This window comes from Bos indicus x Bos taurus, chromosome X, assembly GCF_003369695.1.
Source record: "Bos indicus x Bos taurus breed Angus x Brahman F1 hybrid chromosome X, Bos_hybrid_MaternalHap_v2.0, whole genome shotgun sequence".
NCBI classification, from domain to species: domain Eukaryota; kingdom Metazoa; phylum Chordata; class Mammalia; order Artiodactyla; family Bovidae; genus Bos; species Bos indicus x Bos taurus.
The window spans coordinates 92,826,476-92,844,607 of record NC_040105.1 but is presented as its reverse complement, the minus strand read 5'-3'; the positions used below and the strand labels follow the sequence as shown (position 1 = coordinate 92,844,607).

General features: G+C 34.7%; 1 protein-coding gene across 2 annotated transcripts in view; it reads right to left on the bottom strand.

Moving 5' to 3' along the window:
* The window catches only part of NRK (Nik related kinase), a 128,354-nt gene that overhangs the window by 30,401 nt on the left and 79,821 nt on the right, over positions 1-18,132 (bottom strand). For both annotated transcript variants that reach the window (XM_027533152.1, XM_027533153.1), the window contains exons 10-18: positions 17,279-17,357; positions 16,039-16,214; positions 14,379-14,442; positions 12,796-13,963; positions 10,684-10,791; positions 7,393-7,460; positions 5,153-5,247; positions 2,552-2,649; positions 782-1,143 (exon numbers count right to left, since the gene is read on the bottom strand). In XM_027533152.1, coding sequence (XP_027388953.1) covers positions 782-1,143; positions 2,552-2,649; positions 5,153-5,247; positions 7,393-7,460; positions 10,684-10,791; positions 12,796-13,963; positions 14,379-14,442; positions 16,039-16,214; positions 17,279-17,357 — 2,218 coding nt within the window. The remainder of the gene's footprint in view (positions 1-781; positions 1,144-2,551; positions 2,650-5,152; positions 5,248-7,392; positions 7,461-10,683; positions 10,792-12,795; positions 13,964-14,378; positions 14,443-16,038; positions 16,215-17,278; positions 17,358-18,132) is intronic.

Genomic DNA, 18,132 nt, shown 5'->3' with positions numbered 1-18,132 from the left:
ACAAAATATGAATTTCAATATTATAAAGCAAACAATTTTCCCACTGTTATTTTTCTAAAAATACAAAAATATACTATGTTAATGAATCATCTTTAAGAGCAGTTCAAATACAAACCATAAGCAAATGTAAAATAAGAACACATTGGCTGTTTATAAAGCAGGACCAAGTAACTATATATATAGCAGAGAACTGGTGGTATGCCAAAAACAATACTTGACTAAATATTATCACTTTGAGTAGCTACTCTATAAGAAGATAAAACTGAATGAGCATTGAATTTAGTTCTTCAGTTTTCAGAGTCTCAAGGATGTTAGTAAGTTGGAGCTTAAAACTATCAAGTGGGTATTAAATATGCTCAGCAAATTTAGAGATTTTGTTCTCTAAAGCCCTAAACATCAGGGCTTCAACTTACAATTATTAAGAAGCACACTACTTAATTTGTCACCCCATTTATCACACTCATTGTATTTTACAGGGCAGAATGATTCAGTAGCATTAATTTTAAGAGAAACACCCAGATAATCCCAGTTATAAAGAACCTAATAAAGAGTTGAATGCTAATAAAGTATAATATTAAAAGAAATGCAAAATTAAGTGTTTTGTATTAAAATAATTTTTAATAAAATAATTTAAAAACCTATTATTGAAAATCGACCATTTACTAATATGCAAATGCAATTCATTCACCCTCCTGGTGATAAATTTTAAAGGTAAACCAAAGATACAAATTGTTCTGAAATTATGAAACATGGACAATGCAAGTAATCCAAGAAAACCAACCTTGGCCAGCTAGAAGCATCATCAGGATTATTGCCTTTGTCATCAATAACCTCATCATTGTCATCATCATAATGGTCTTCACCAACATCATTAGCCTGATCAAGCTGGTCATTCAACTCATCACTGCCATTGTCATGGTCATAACTATCTTCATAAGCATCATTAGAATCATCATCACCATCAGTATCAGCACCAGCATCATAAAGTTCAACATAATCACCATCCTCTTCAGGTGGCTGAACAACAGGTGCAGGAGTCAACCAGTCATTCCGGAAGATTTCAGATAGTGCATTATAGCCTACCCATTCATTTGTCAAGTAAACGGGGGGTGATATTTTTCCTACTTTAAATCCATCTGGAACCTGTGTGCACAAGAAAGATTAATGTAGTCTCTAGTAGCTTTTCATTTTCTTCTAGATTGGAAAGCTTCCAAGCTGACAATATTTTAAAATATATTTTCAACTGAAATGAAGATATTCACTCATTAGGTAGAGCCAACATTTTTGTAAGGATGAGCTGCCAAAACCCAAACCTCAGGCTGTGATCCTTAATGGCCTTTCTAGATCACACAGGACAAAATTTACTCACTTTGTTTTTAATTAGCTCTACTTACCTGCTGAGAACTAGACATTCTAGTTTTGTTTTGGAGAAGAGTGTTTTGGTGTTGGAGAAGAAGACAGATGATTTGACACTCTACAGAAGAGTGTCACTATTTTCCATTTGTTTTATCCATTGATATTGGGATTAACACATAGCTCTTAAAATTAATGTGTTAATTTCCCCTCTCTAGTTTTATACAACATCAGATCAGATCAGTCGCTCAGTCGTGTCTGACTCTTTGCGACCCCATGAATCACAGCACGCCAGGCCTCCCTGTCCATCACCAACTCCCGGAGTTCACTGAGACTCACGTCCATCGAGTCAGTGATGCCATCCAGCCATCTCATCCTCTGTCGTCCCCTTCTCCTCTTGCCCCCAATCCCTCCCAGCTGCAAACACTTCTAAGAAGCAAACCAACATAAATCCACCTTAAAAAAAATCTACCTGCAATGAAGAAGACCCAGGTTCAATCCCTGGGTTGGGAAGATCTCCTGGAGAAGAAAATGGCAACCCACTCCAATATTCTTGCCTGTAAAATCCCATGGACCTCAGTCCACGTGGCCACAAAGAGTTGGACACAGCTGAGTGACTAACACACACACACACACACATACACACATACACACATAATGTCCTATAAGCAATCTCTGAGCAATCTGAAAGGGGTGTATGTATAGTAGGGTAGAGGTAATTGCAAAAGTAAAACAGAATGATCTGAAAGCATTAAAGTATAAAATAACTAGAAGGTCTTTTTATTTATGAAATTAGAAGGCATTTCATTTTTCACTATTTTTTTAATCTTTATGCATTGCCTCATCTTCTAAGAAATGATATTAGACAAAAAATGAGCATTTAAACTGTACTTCTTAATTTGAGCTAACGCTTCTACAAGCAGATTTTTATCTCTCCTCTGTCAAATATATTCTGATACTGGAATGTGAAAATAAAATATTTTATGATCAATTAAATATTTTTACATATCAAATGTCATTTCTAGATTTCATATTCTGCATGCTGACATAACAATAGAAATCTATATTTGAAAGATTAATTTAAAAACTCAACACTTTAACCTTTCCCTCAAATGAAGATGAAAATATGTAAGTCAAAAGAAATTGAAGATTAAAGAGAACAAATATAAATATGTTAAGAGTTAAGATGGAAACCTACATGAATATCAACCAGCAAACTCTGATCAATGGTAGAATAAGGTGGTGATGACTGGGACCTCCTCCTGATCACAGGACTTGCTTCCTCAGAAGAAGATTCTGTAGAGTGCCAAAAAGACATTAGTAACAGTGGTAATCACAGCCATTATCTTCATTTTTATAGTGAACCACTTCAATCTCTTGGTATTTTTCTTGTAGCCTCTTTCCGTTCAGGAGAGATCACTTGATAAATTCTTATGGGGCCAAGATCCTATGTTCTGTTTTCACAGGTAGAGAGAGACTCAAAGTTTGTTCTGTTAGACTACATGGCTTTTTTTGCTTTTAATATTAAATATATACTTGCTGAATATTTTTGTGTAAAAAGGTACATAGTAAGACCGGTATGCAGATAGTCCCATGAGAAAAAGAGAATGCATCAAGAGCAGTAAGGGCTGGGTGGTATTTCTGGCCTCCCCTAATAACCAGTAGAAAAAGAGCCCAACGGTGTATAGAAGATGATAGTTTAAACAAAAATTTCAAGAGGAGAGTTGACTCTTCAGTCTTAATCCCCCAATTTCCACTCAATGATATATCCTCAACTGCAATACAGTTGCGACATGAACAACTGAAAAGTGACAAATCTTAGCCCTTTTTATAAAACTGTGAGCCTTTCTATAGAGGCACTATGCAATACAACTTTCTGCAGTAACAGAAATGTTCAGTATCTGCACTGTCCAATACATTAGCCACTATCCACGCATAGCTTTTGAGCATTTGAAATATGGCCAGTGTATCTGGGGGGTTGAATTTTAAATTTAACTTCATTTTCATTTTAGTTTTAATTTTAATAGCCACATTTCGCTAGCTGTATCATAACACACAGTTCAATTTTATAGTGTAAATTTTTCCATTTAAAATGCAATTCTGCCCAGAAGTCTGGATTTTTTATATTAAGGTTTGTGGTATAGTAAATAACATCCGTGGTTAAAACAGGGTGAGAATATTTAGGTTCAAAGATCAGTAGATCTGGGTGAGTTTACTTGGAAAAAGCTTCACTAAGGGGACCTTCAAGTCCTTATGTATTGTTTTTGGGTGCTTGGATTTTGAAGATAAATAGTATTCTCTCTCTTTTATTTGCAGCTTTGATATTTATATAGCCAAAATACTGACACTAAAACTCCAAAAAGCATGTATTTGAAAATATTACTATCTTTTGAGGATATTATACTGAACACATCTTACAATTTGTGTTCATGCCTTCTGACATTGTTGTACCTTTGCAGTTTATTACCTTTCTGCAGAAAACTATTTTCTTGCAAGTGTTTTGGTGTGTCATTAGGCTAGGTAAGAAGTTTGAGTGAATGTATGAGATTTTGAGGCAAATTTGTAGTAAGGTTTTCTGATTTCCTGTATTATGAGGTATGTAATATTATAGGAACTTCAAATCATCTATGTAGCACACACAATAAAAGAATTTTAGAGCTGAAAAGAACCTTAGCTATTATCTACATAGATACTCTCCCTTTCTCTCTCCCACCACTGTTCATAACTGCTTTGGGGCCTAGTCCAGAATTTCCTTATTTCAAAATATACAATATGAATAAATCTTCAATTTTTAGTTGCTTCTTTAGTATTAGCAAATTAACCCTGGTCAAACCAGAAAGATTCTGAGGGAAAAAATTGCTAAAGTTTCTCTTCACATAGGCTTGTCTTATTTCTCACAAGATAATATTTCTGCACAAGGGGACACTCTTATTTAAAGAAAGTACATCACTATCTGAGTTTCCTAAGAAGAAGAATGACCTCTAAAAATTCAGGTCTTTGAGTATCTGATTTTCATACAGTATACCTATATATTCATTTAAGTATTAACATTTTAATAAAATCTATATGCTATATTTTTACAGGTGACCTGGGGACTCAGTCAGTCATTTTCCCCATGCTTAACTTACTTGAATTGCTTAAAAGTAGATAGTGCTAGATTTTATGTTCCAAGGCATAATTTTGACTTTGTTTATACTGATATTTCATAAATCTATAATTCATTTAAACTCTCTCAAAAGTACATCACAAAATACTTATTTGAAATTCATATCACAGTTTGTGAAGCTATTTGCTATGATTTTATTAATTTTAAGTAACTATATTAATTTTTAACATTTATGAGATACTGTATATGTTTTACTTTGAGGAGGTAAAATAACAAACTGATAAATAAAACACATGCCCACAACTAGTCCATCTAATATCTCAATATTCTAAAGATTGTCTATAAATTTTAGCCTGTTGGAGAGTCCTCTCTCAAGTTCCTTTCCCATATTTTTCACACATGGTATAGAAACTAAAGCTGAACTCCAACCCCCCACCTCCCTAGACACATTCTTAACTACTACCCAACTGAAAAAAGAACCTTCAGAAAAATTACTCTCCATTTCTCAAAGGTCATCAAAATTACTCTCCATTTCTCAAAGGACTGCCAAATCCAATGACTTGGTCTTCATCCTACTTGGCCTCCCTGACACTATTGATTCATTCCTTCTTGAAATTCTTTCTTGACTTTTGCAAAATAAACTGTTAAACATTAACTCCGTTTTGACTGTTTAAACTTTGTGCTTTGAATCACCTGATGCTGCTGGGCAATTTTGAGGATTTTGCGAACTCCTTTGTCTGATGTCAATGGGCTTCTGAGCTTGTTCCAAAACAGACCGCTGAGGAACACTAATGAAAAGACAGAAAAGCATGTGCCATGTCCTAACATTCAAAAAGGGAATGTATAACTCAACATCAAGACCAACAAACTTTTAAGTATATGGGTATATATCAAACTGAAAGAAGTAGAGCTTAAGTAATATTTTCCAATTTCTGCAAATCTATTATTTTATCTAGAAAAGAGAAACAATTTCTAAAATATAAAAAAACTGTCTCCATACAAGTATGTTTCCTTCACATATCATGTTTATTTCCAAAAATTTCTATAAAGTTTCTTTAAACTAATATTCAGACATTATCATTACCTAGGTAAACCAGCAATAATCATAAATTTATAGTGTATGTGAGGATTTTAACATGATAAAAAGCTAAGTTATTGTTATTTTAAATATTCTATTACCATCCTTATTTCAAATGCTTGGAATTTATTACTTTTAATGTCATCCTGCATTAGATACATGAATAAATAGATAGATAGGACACTTTGGTTTTCAGGATTCAAATTCAGGGAATATTTAGAAAGTTTCTTTGGACAAGCACTACTAAATTTTACAGTTGCTTTGAAATTTCTATATAGGAAGTACTTTGATTACTGATTTAGGCCTGGAACAGACAAGAGTCTTTTCTATGACCCTGAATTTCAGAAAAGACTCAAGGTTCAGTTAAATTTGTTTCATAAATGTAACCATATCTAAAGTAAATATATATGTTATACATAAATTCAAAAACCTTTTAGTGATTAAAAAACAACCAAAACCAGTTTAAAAGCAATATTGAATTTTTATATACCCATGTTTAACAATTTAATAGTCATACTGATTTTATATTATACCCATGATGCCAAAACAGATACACAAAAACTAAACTGATTTCTCCTTCTTTTTTTTGTCAGAAGGATCATGACAACTCATTCACTGAATGCATAGTAAGGGAAAGTTCCCAATTTTGCTTTAAATTTTTTCAAGATTTCTGTCTACCAGTTAAATCTAAATGACATAAATTCATGGGTGTTTTAAAAAATAATAAGACAGGAATATACATACTAAATACTATCAGCTCTATGCCATCTGACCATACTGTGCAGAATCTTGAATACAGTAAGTATTCACTGAATGACTAAGTGAATGAATATAGGCTAAGTTCTCTCTAGTATGAGTTGGGAGTTGGAGGGGGTATGATTTTCAAGGAACATCTATATTAAAATTTAGCAGTCAAACATAACACATGGCATACAACATCTAAAGTATGAAACATGATCTTTGAAAATTAGTGATTATTATCAATAGTATAGAGTTAAAAATTACAGTGATTGGTATAAAATAATGATATAATATTGAGTTTTAGATTTGATTTTCCTTATAGGTCATTTCAGAGAAGGCAATGGCACCCCACTCCAGTACTCTTGCCTGGAAAATCCATGGATGGAGGAGCCTGGTAGGCTGTAGTCCACGGGGTCGCTAAGAGTCGGACACGACTGAGGGACTTCACTTTCACTTTTTACTTTCATGCATTGGAAAAGGAAATGGCAACCCACTCCAGTGTTCTTGCCTTGAGAATCCCAGGGACGGGGAAGCCCAGTGGGCTGCCATCTCTGGGGTCGCACAGTCTATGGGGTTGCTAAGAGTTGGACACGACTGAAGCTACTTAGCAGCAGCAGCAGCATAAGTCATTTCAGGTTTGCCCATTCTGTGGCATTAGCTGTACTACATGATAAAATATGTAATTGAAGTTATCAATTGCTGAGGTTATCAATTGTATGTGTGTTTTATCATGTAGTACATGTTGTATATGATAAAATATGTAATTGAAGTATACCTGATACACTAAAATATCACATCTTTTTATTGTAAATTACTAACTGAAAGCTTTTCAAGAATTCACTGTTGTTCCTTCTATTAAATTGTGAATCTTACCAGCTAATCATCAAACTAAATAACACTGAAATTGCAGTATGTCCAAATATGAAAGATCTAGTTAATGGATTGTTGCAGTTTTGTGGTTTTAAACATGGGCCAGTGATATCATTGATGACTATGTTGTCACTAATATTTTAATTTTGAATTTACATAGAACCTAGTGTCAAATAAATAAGCATTAATATTCCATATGATAGTAAATCAGAGTAATCTGAATATAGAAATCAGAGATACATACCTTGAAGAGAACTTGACACGATGTACACGATCCTTGTTGTGAGGCATAGAAGCAGATCTCTCTTGAACCTTGAGATAAAATGCAAAACTTCAGTAGAATTCTCAATCATAAATTTTTTGAGTTATTAATTTATGTGAAAATGTCATTCTTCACATAGAGATATTTTCTTAAAAACCCAACTTATAAAATCTGATTTTCATAAATAACTCATATTTTCCTAATTACTTATAGTATGACATTAGAAATGCTTAACCAAAATCTTTGAATATAGCCTTGAATTTTAGTATAACAACAGATTCTGGAGATCATATAATCAAACACCCTTATTTTATTATTGAGGAATCTATATCCTGGAGATGGAAAATGACTTTTCTAAGTATTTACATCAAGTCAAAGAATATCTTTAATCAGACTGTAGGCCTCCCACCTGATAATTTACTGTTCCTTTTATGTTATCATATTACTTTTTATATCAAGTTCAAACTTCTTGCCCAGAATTGAAATTCAAATTTTTCACCCACTAACCCTTCTAAGCTAATACTAAATTTTCAAAAGTTGTAACATACATGCATACATTATTCAAATGTCTCAAGAGTTTAAAGTGTTAAATCTTTAAGGAAGTATGTCCTTTTATCATATCATAATCAGTGTTTGAAACACTTTTCAATTCTAAATAAATTAATTTTATTTTATCAATTATTCATCATCTAATATAGCAAAAGACTTAAGAGCACATATAAGGAGCCCACTTCCATCTGTGGTACAGATTCACTTTCTGCCAACATTAGTATATAGGGCCATGAAGTGTTGCCTTGCCTCATTTAATTTTATATCTCTAGGTTTCTACTCAAAATAGTTTTTAACTACCCCCCTCAAATAGGTCATTCTGACATTCAACAAGGCAGTCACACTAGATTCTTTAGAAAGGAAAATTCAATGTTACAATGAAAAATAAATTTAGTATTTTCATGCTGATGAAATCATTCTATAATTTCTAGAAACCATATTAACCTTACTATGCTATTTTTTTCCTCTTATGTAGCGACCTATCGAGGTTTTCTTAATACTCCAACAGATAGATTAGAAATGAAAAATGTTGTCAATCGTTCACATGTTTTACTAATGAATGTTTTCCAATACAACCAGATGTTTGGCAGTATGCAGGATAAGCATCTGACTGACTGTTTCCACTTTTGATTCAGATAACTGGCATCATACTGACTCAGTCCAGGCCTCTTGGTTCATGAAGCTAATCTTTGAAAGTTTATTGAAACTAGTTAACCAGAGGCCAAAATTAGAGATAAAGGTCAATAATAAGAAAGGCTAATGACTAATATGAATAGAATGTATTTTTTCTGAAAATTGGGGAGAAGAAAATGATTAGTAAGAATAGCATATATTAAGGCAAATGATGTATTCCAAACCAATCAGATACAGCTCATTATATTTTGGGTTTAATGTATCATGCTTATGTAATAATTATCATCTGGGGTAAGAGTAAAGTCATCATTTAATAAGGCAGAGAGGGGGACATATTGCCTCTTGTAATTAAATAATACAATCCAGCATATGTTCTTTCTGCCACTAACTATTATTGATAAAGCAGTGCTCTGTTATTCATTTCAAGAGACTGTTATTATCAGAAATAACTTATTTAAAAAGGATAACTGTCCATAGCATACATCATAATAGACTACGGTGAAGTATCTTGAAAGAAATAGATAGTGATCTTGGGTGCTTGTCCTGATTAAGAGTAGCAATGATTCACTATTAATAAAACAAGAATGTCTGAGTTCTTCACCAATCCACCTATCTGCACTTAGTGACCAAAAAAGTTTTAGATAGCTACTAATATCTGTAAGGAATGCTGTCTATAATGACAGGACCTTGTCCACACTCCTCTCCAATACCATGTACTAAATAGTTATTAAAAAACTTGTGAAAACAAAAGTCAACCTGGACACCAGGACTGACATGATTATTCCCATAAATCTAAGAAAATAAACGATAGGTTAAAATGAGCCAGACCCTGTCATAATCTACATCTCAGAAAGAGATATAAGCTGAACTACTGAATTTTTCATGGGCAAAATTTTTACTTAAAAGAATGACTGATGAGACAAACTGATTATTCAACTTGGGTATCTGGCAGGCAGTTTATTTAAAATCAATGAAGTAAGCCTGTCAAATCAAGGAAAAAACAATTGATGTTATTTGTTAACAATGATAAAACTGAGCTTTCAATAACAAATTAAAATTTTAGACTCATATATCACTGTGCACTTGACAGCTTATCAATACTCAATTTTATGATGAAGTTGATGATATTAATTAATGCCATTTTTGGTGGTGTGAAATAAAATGTATATTTGGAAAGAACCACATACACAGTGAACCAATATTTTCCAACTGATCAATGCATGAAGATATAAAATTGTGTATTAGCAAAACATCTATTCATAGCTGATTAGATGGATTTTAATATTATTGAATATCCAAAATCTCACTGATATGGTTTTAGACTCCACTTCTCTAGTTGTGGTGTATTATCAAATAATATGCACAATTATCTGAAAAATCTGGAAATTCTCCCTGTTCAACCACAAATATGTAAGAAGCTAGCGTTTACTCATATACTTCAACAGTTGGCCTGGATGGCTAAGTCAGTAGAGCATTAGACATTTAATCTGATGGTCCAGGGTTCATGTCCCCATTCAGGTATCAGTCTATCTTTTGGGCTTCCCTGGTGGCCCAGAGTGTAAAAAATCTGCCTGCAGTGTGGGAGACCTGGGTTTGATCCCTGGTTTGGGAAGATCCCCTGGAGAAGGGAATGGCTACCCATTCCAGCATTCTTGCCTGAAGAATCCCATGGACAGAGTAGCCTGGCAGGCTACAGTCCATGGAGCTGCAAACAGTCAGACATAACTGAGTGACTAACACTTTCACATTTTCTTTTCAAACAACATATGGTAACAGATTGAATGCAGAAGCAGATATGAGAATACAGCTGTTTTCTATTAAGCAAGATGGAGAATTGTTATTTCACTAAAATTTGATTCTTATATTAACATCTAATAGTTTTATTACTTTTTAAACAAAGTAATAGACATTTAAAATTTTTGGTTTTAATTTATAATACATTATATATTCAATGACATGATCTGAGTAAACAAAAGCTTTTTTTGGGTCTTCAGTGTTTTAAGAGTATAAAGAGATTTTGAGACAAAAAAGTTAAGAACCATTGTTCCAAGCACTTATTAGTGTCACAGTAACTCATATTGAGAGACTTACTTCATTTTCTTTAGGTTCTGGAATGTATGGCTGCAATGGTTCTATTTGGACTTCAGCCTGAATCGAATGAAATGCTTCATCATTATCTGATGATTCATCTTCTTTGTCCTTGAAACAAAAAGGAAAATAAATATCTTATTTGCTGTTAAACTGTAAATTATAGCAGCAATTATCATCATCTTACTGTTCAATTAAAAAAAAACAATTTTTCAATATTCAAACTGATTTAAGTGTAGTTTCTAGTAGTTTTTGGTTCTGCATCCCTTTCAGCATCTGAGTAATGCTACAGATTCTCTGTAGAAAAATGCATATAGAAAGACACATGTCTCTTCATATATTTTAGGGGGTCATTGACCATGTGCAGTTCACTTATTAGACCCAGGTTAAAAATCTCTGGTCTAAAGCTTAACTCATGAACCCAAAACTCTAACATTTAATGAGTGGTTATAATTACAAAGTTTGGTCCTCCTGAGCAATGGACAATCTGCAATACAGCACCGCAAATATTTCTCTTTGAGTCCTAGGAGTTTAGGTAAGTTTCTGTTTTCCCATTTAAGCCAATCAGCATTTCTTCAATACAAAGGGAATAATGGAAATGTGTTGTCTTTCTTTCTAGTGAGTTGAAATACACACATACATCTTTAAATTCTAATAAACTTTCAAGTATTTTGAAAGACCTATGACTTGATTACAACAACAAGAATTTTCTTTTTCTTTGTATTTCCCTTGATAGTTACACATAAAGGCAGGAATGCCTATACAAGATCCTAGGTTCATGGGATTAGTAGCTATTATTTAGTGACTTTTTCTTCCATTTTAGAATGGCTTCTTACATAAATATTTAAAACACTGAAAGACAATAAGTAATGTGTTATGCTACTAATACCATGAGTCTTGCAGGAATGCATAAAAGTCTTTTTAAAAAATGCAAAAGCCATTAGATCCAATTGTTCCTAGAGCTCATTGGGAACAGTCATTAGCATTTTAGATTGCTTAATGTCTGGCAAATATTAGCACTTGCACTCTTGCAACCCCTTCTCTGTTTGGTTTCTTGTGCTTCTTAACTGTCAGATTTGGGGGACCAGACAATCATTTCCCCTTTTGGGTCTTGCTTCTCTTGTTGCTTTTACTTTTTCTCTTGTTAAACATGTCTGGGAAACAGCATTTACTCAATTAACACAATGGCCACAAACCAAACACTCCCTTATTGAGACATTCAGACAAGGTTGATTTGTAATAACTACATGAATTATTATTTGATAAATGGATGTTGATAGCAGGGTTTAATTTAGGATCTTCACAATGATTCCTTTTATATAAACAGATACTGTGAAGTATTAGAAAACGACTGCTCTCCTGGTATTTTTGACCTCTTTAATTTGCTTATGAAGCCCATAAACCCTTCAGTATCAGATTAGATTTGCCAGATTGAATCCACCAACTCCAGCCAAATTATCTATATATCTATTTATATTAGGGAATTTTGAAGAATGAAGTTTTATTAACTTGAATTTGTAACTTGTGCCATGTTCTATGCAGGTACTTCATTGATGTAAAATGGGTGGAAAATAAGTGAGACAAGTCATATTTATGGTAAGCATGTACAAAATGTTTAACCTTTAACATCCTAAAGTACAAAAACGAGTGCAATTCTCTTAAATAGTATGTTCAGCATTCTATGGGAGGAAAGCGCAAAATAAACTTACTTAGAGATTAGAAGAACAAAACTGAATTTTTGTGTTTATTTTAATGAGTTATATTTTTAATTTTGACCTATGAAAGTAATTTTTAAATATCCAAAATAGTACCTTTAAGTGTGCATATGATGTTGGTTAAGGAAATAATAGGTAGAAAATTAACTAATAATGAAAGCTATATCACTAAAGAGATATTAAGCAAATAACTGGATCATTCAAACAAATCTTTCTTTCTCAAATTTAGTCACAATTATTTGGAAATTTCAGGATAATTTACTTGAAACCCAAATTATTTAATCTTCTCTGAGACACAATGAACATTTATTTCATTTGCTTTTACAGAGGGATCACCTGAGTATGAACTAGCATATTTTTTCTGCATATGTGACTTAGGAAAAATATCAGAAACCCTTACATTTGCAACTTGTCTCAGTTCTTCCTCCTGCTGATTAAAGATATCCTCCCATCTGCATTGGCGCCTTTGCCTATGGGCTTCTAAATCTGAGAGCTCAAACGCTTCAGGTCTCCGTGACAACTTTGCCCGAAACCTCTTTGGTGATAGTCTTTTTGCCAGTGCCTGCCTTAGACTAGAAACTTTTGATTTTTTCTTCCGTGCTTGTTCTGGTTGAGAGTAAAACACGTCTGATGCCAGGTTTTCCATCAGGATTTGCAGTGGACCAAGCGGCTTTGAGTTATGTGCGTTTGGTGCTCGAAGTAAATCTCTTGATAGTCCCTCTATGAGTGCTTGAACCGAGCCAACTGCCTGTGTGGGGTCTAGTGCCCAGGCTTGTGCTTGAGGTGACCCTTCGGTTTGCCCCTCTACTGGAACGAGCACCTGAGTATCCAAATGGAGTGGCAACAGCACGTGGTGGTTCTGTGACAGTAGGGGCAGGAACACTTGGGCATGGACTCGTAATGACTCAGGTTCCTCTGCCTCCATCTCTGCCTGTGTAGGCTCTGCAGCCTGTTCCTGTACCTCTGGCTGTTCGGGTGCCCCATTCTGCTGCAGCGGCTGTTCAGGTATGTGGTTCTGCCTCTGCTGTTGTTCAGGGACCCGGCCATGTCTTTGCTGTTGTTCAGGCACCTGATCTTGCCTCTGAAATTCCTCTGGTACCTGATCCAGATCCTGGGGCTCTCCGGATGCCTGGGGTTGGCCCTGAGCCTGCTGCTTTTTGGATACCTGGGTCTGTACCTGTTGAGGCCTAGGGGCCTTCACCTGAGCCTGTAGTGGCATAAACATCCAGGTTGTCCTCTGTGGTCGTGGAGGTGCCTTCATCTGCATCTGAAGGGGCACAGATGTCTTAGCCTTCACCTGAGCCTGTAGTGGCATGAACATCTGTGCAGCCCCTTGTAGTCGCTGAGGTGCCTGGGCTTGCCCCTGTAGAGGCCTAGGTGTACCGTTCTGAGCCTGTAGTGGCATGAACACCCTGGCAGCTCCCTGGAGATGCTGAAGGGCCTGAACCCGTGGCTCTTCTCGGTCAGGTAACCACCTTGGTTGAGAGGGTTCTCCATGCAGGACTCTAAGTGGTCTGCATCTACTGCTGGTAGGCAGTCTCAGAAGCTCTTGAGTACAAGAAGGTCCCCTAGAAATAAATGTACAAATGGTTGCCATACAGTTAGTGTTGTCAGTAGAGTGATGTCATTCAGGGGAGTTCCTTTTATTTTTAAAAGATTAACATTTTTCTGCAATAAAGATACTTCCACTACATCTTTATTGAATCATTCCTGTAATGTTTGAAAGTCTTTACATTAGCAATATATTCAATATTAATGGTCTGATAATCTAGTTGATCATTATATTGTCAGAAATTAAGGACTCTTTGAGTAGTAATAAAATTTTTTCCTCAACATTTCCATTCAAATATCTCTTGAAAATAGAGATCTGTTTTATTTGATCAAAAAGGATTAAGTTTATTTGAGTTAAATACAACAATAGGGAATCAACTGTCTTACATGAATTGCTAACATCAAATTATATATGTAAGTTATCTAACGCACCTGAATCTTCTCATGGTATACTGCTCCTTAATAGCTTCTTCTCTTTCAAAGATCAGAGGTATTCCTTTTATGAAATAGAAAAAAATAATGCATAATAATCAACAGAAATTAATAAATCCACCTTAGTCAATTTGCACCCTTTACTGCTCAGGATGCTGAGTGAATTTACAAGGACAAAAGGGCTGTAACCCTTCACATCACATCTACTGGTGGTGTAGACAATATCCTCCTTCCTAGGCCTCCTTTTGTAGCACAGTTACTCCACAGAGACTAATTTCTCTCTGTATAGGAAAACAAAATAGCAATCTGATTGCTGCAATTCTAAAGAGAAACAATTGAAAAAGGTAAAGGGACAAAGGGACAAAGAGAAACTCTAGATGGTTGGTGAGCATGGCTTACAGGTGTGTACTATGGATGGAAGGACTTTATGGTTTGGGCCCACACCTATCTTTGGTCCTTTCAATGAGGATCTTGAAAATGAGGATCAGGATCTTTGGTCCTTTCAGTGAGAAGGCAAAAATCTAAATTCTGGTTTTTACAACTAACACACTGAAAATGTTTGGCATCTTTCCTGTCACCTGTGCTGTACTGAAATACAGACACTTACAGACAAAAGAGTTTTATTTTAAATTTCCTATATTATAAAGTTTAGGCCAACTATATTGACATCGTCCATCAATTTCTCTATAAATGTGACTTTTTCTGCAGATTACATTTTGGAAATTTTGCAACTCTGGAAATTAGTGAATTCTCAACTAGATGTGGTATCTTTCTGCACCCATTTGAGATTGGTCGACTTTTATGATGATGCTGGTCCAATAAATTCTCTACCATCGTTAAATACACTAATTCCTTCTGCTTCTCACTCCAAAATAAGATATGTATAGTTATGCAGATAGAAGAAGATTGGCTGCAATCAATCCTATAGTGCATCTGAGAAGGCTTACTATCTTTTTCAGGCTCCCCACTTTCCATTCCACTATCACTCAACTCTGCATATGGTGCCCTAAATTAAATGCAAAATATGGCATACAACCTATAAAGTTGGAACTTTCTAAGTAGTTTCCTCTGGATTTGATGAATAACCATCCTGTCATTTTTGGCATTAATATCTAGAAGCTTAATTTTATTTGCATAAATTGTGCTTTGTTAACTACATCTTAAAGTTGGAGATTAATACATAAAATCAACTATGTGCAGTTCACTGATACTACATCAAAAGTAGCAGTCAATAAGTGATTAATCATAAATCCATTTATCTAATTGGAGTTAACATATTAGATGAGAAAGAACAATAAGATAAAGATTTTATCTTGTGTTTATTTCTCCAGTTAGTTTTCTTAAAATAAAATTAGCACATCATAAAATTCTTCTTGAAGCTTTCAAAGGCCTTTCTAAATATGAACACATGCTAGATGAACTGGCAAAAATTTATAATCTTAAGTGTGTGTGTGTGTGTGTGTGTATATATATATATATATGGTGAGGTAAGAGATAATGAATTAAAAGCACATGGTATATTTGTGGAAAAGCTAAATGTCAAAAGGTCTCAGACTTTAATTTCAACTTAATTCTTAAATATTATTTTTCCTAAAAAAATAATAAAATTTTCTCTCATTTGAACATTTATTCCAGTAAAATGAAGATTTACATATCCTACCTTTTTTCTGTCTCTTTTTAATGATTCCAGTAAGATGCTTCTTTAATGACTCAACAACATGTCCTTCATTTTTTATATTCTGAACAAATGGGTGATGAAGCATGTTTGCAGAAGTAGGACGAAATAGGAAATTTTTTATCATGCACTTTTCCATGAAATCATGGAACTTGCGGGACCTAAAAGAAATGAATCAAAGAGGTAAAAGAACATTCTCAGGTATTCCACACCTCCCACCTCCACCCACATGCCACTCTGAAGGTCATATTTTTGGAGAGAGTTGTCTTAGTTGTAATAGTCTTTTCAGTAACCAGATATCCTATAGCTTGACAATGTACATTACACAGCAATGCCATTCAAGCCTCAGAAGAGGCTGGAGTCAATGATATTTTCTACCCAAATAATAGTAGAAACTTCGGTGAGTTCAAAAGAATGTATGTGGTAAAAAAGACGAGTGGTGGGATGGCAATTAAGTGGTTGATGTGATTTATGCAGACCATGAGACCAGACTGGTCATCCCATAGTAGTCATATTTTTAAAGCCTGAGTGTTTTTCTTGACTATGTGCACTTTGAGCTCTAAAGCTGTCCATGTAATGATCCAGAAAAGGGTGTTAATAGCACCAGGACTGATTAATTTTATAAAATGGCCCATGCAAACAGATGTGACCAGAAAGCCAAATCTGTGGGAAGGGTTAAATTTAATCACAAGGAAGAATGTCAGCAACTGAATCATAGTAACCACTTTTACCAGGGCAAGTAATATATACTGAGAATAAGCAAGAACTTCATGTACTAGTTCCAAAAACTTCAGGAAGAAAGATTCCCAAGTTCAGTTGGGCTGTAGCACTCTGAGAGAACAATCCTCTTTAGGTTCTGTGAATGTTTAGTTTTATGGGTCAAACGACTGGGCTATACATCACAATCATTGACTGCCTATGTAAGCTCAGTGAAAAACTTCACAAATGGCTTCCATTGGTCCAGCCCATTACAGGAGACAAAACTAAATATGTCACTAATGCCAGGACAGTACTGTCATCATAATATACCATGGAGAGTATTATTTCTATTTGGCTAGCTAGCTCTTAATGAACAGTACTCATTTAGACTCCTTAAGGTATTCATTTTTAGGAAATATTGTCCAACAAGGATATTGAAACAGGACTGATCAAATGAATTAAAACTTCTTTGCTATATAAAAATACCAAGTTAATGTGTTTAAGAGATTAAGTCATTCATCTTTACCATCCACTGGATTTGACTTTGGGAGCAGATTCTCGCAAAATAACAAATAAGGCTTCCAAAGGTTGAAGATTACACAGGGCTGCAAAGGAAAATAGATAAGTTTAGAATGAGTAAGAAAGGTAACTACAGAACAAACTCCTAATTCCAGAGGGGATTCTCAGTGTTCTTTCACATATCATGTTGAATAGACACTGAAGAATAGATATGAAAGAAGGTAGTTAGAAGAAAAGTTGACTTTAATACAAGCTGTCCATTATATAAGATACTAAACCTTCACTATTTCCAAGTGTGACAAATAATAATAAATTACACTAGGTTAAATTTTTGAAATGTGTGATTGATGATTTCTATCTAGAGAAGTCAAAAACACAGGTGGAGTCAAGTACTCTTCTGTGCTTGTGTACTGCCGGTATCCTCCACAGTTGTAAAACTGGAATATGTAATTATAGGCTGAAAAGTCTATCATACTAGTAACTATGCACAATAATGTGCAAACAATGATTTAGTAGTCTAAAAAGATGAGAATGATCTGGTTTGGAAGCTAACAGTCCTAGGAAAAGAAGTAGATACAATGTAACTATTAAGAAGGGGCTTCCTAGGTGGCACTAGTGGTAAAGAAGCCGCCTGCCAATGCAGGAGACATAAGAGACATGGGTTGGATCCCTGGGTCTGGAACATCTCCTAGATGAGGGCATGGCAACCCACTCAAGTATTCTTGCTGGAGAATTCTCATGGACAGAGGACCCTGTTGGGCTACAGTCCATAGTGTTACAAAGAGTCAGACACGACTGAAGCGACTTAGCACGCACGTACAACTATTAAGAACACACCCTCTAGATTAGATCATCTGTGTT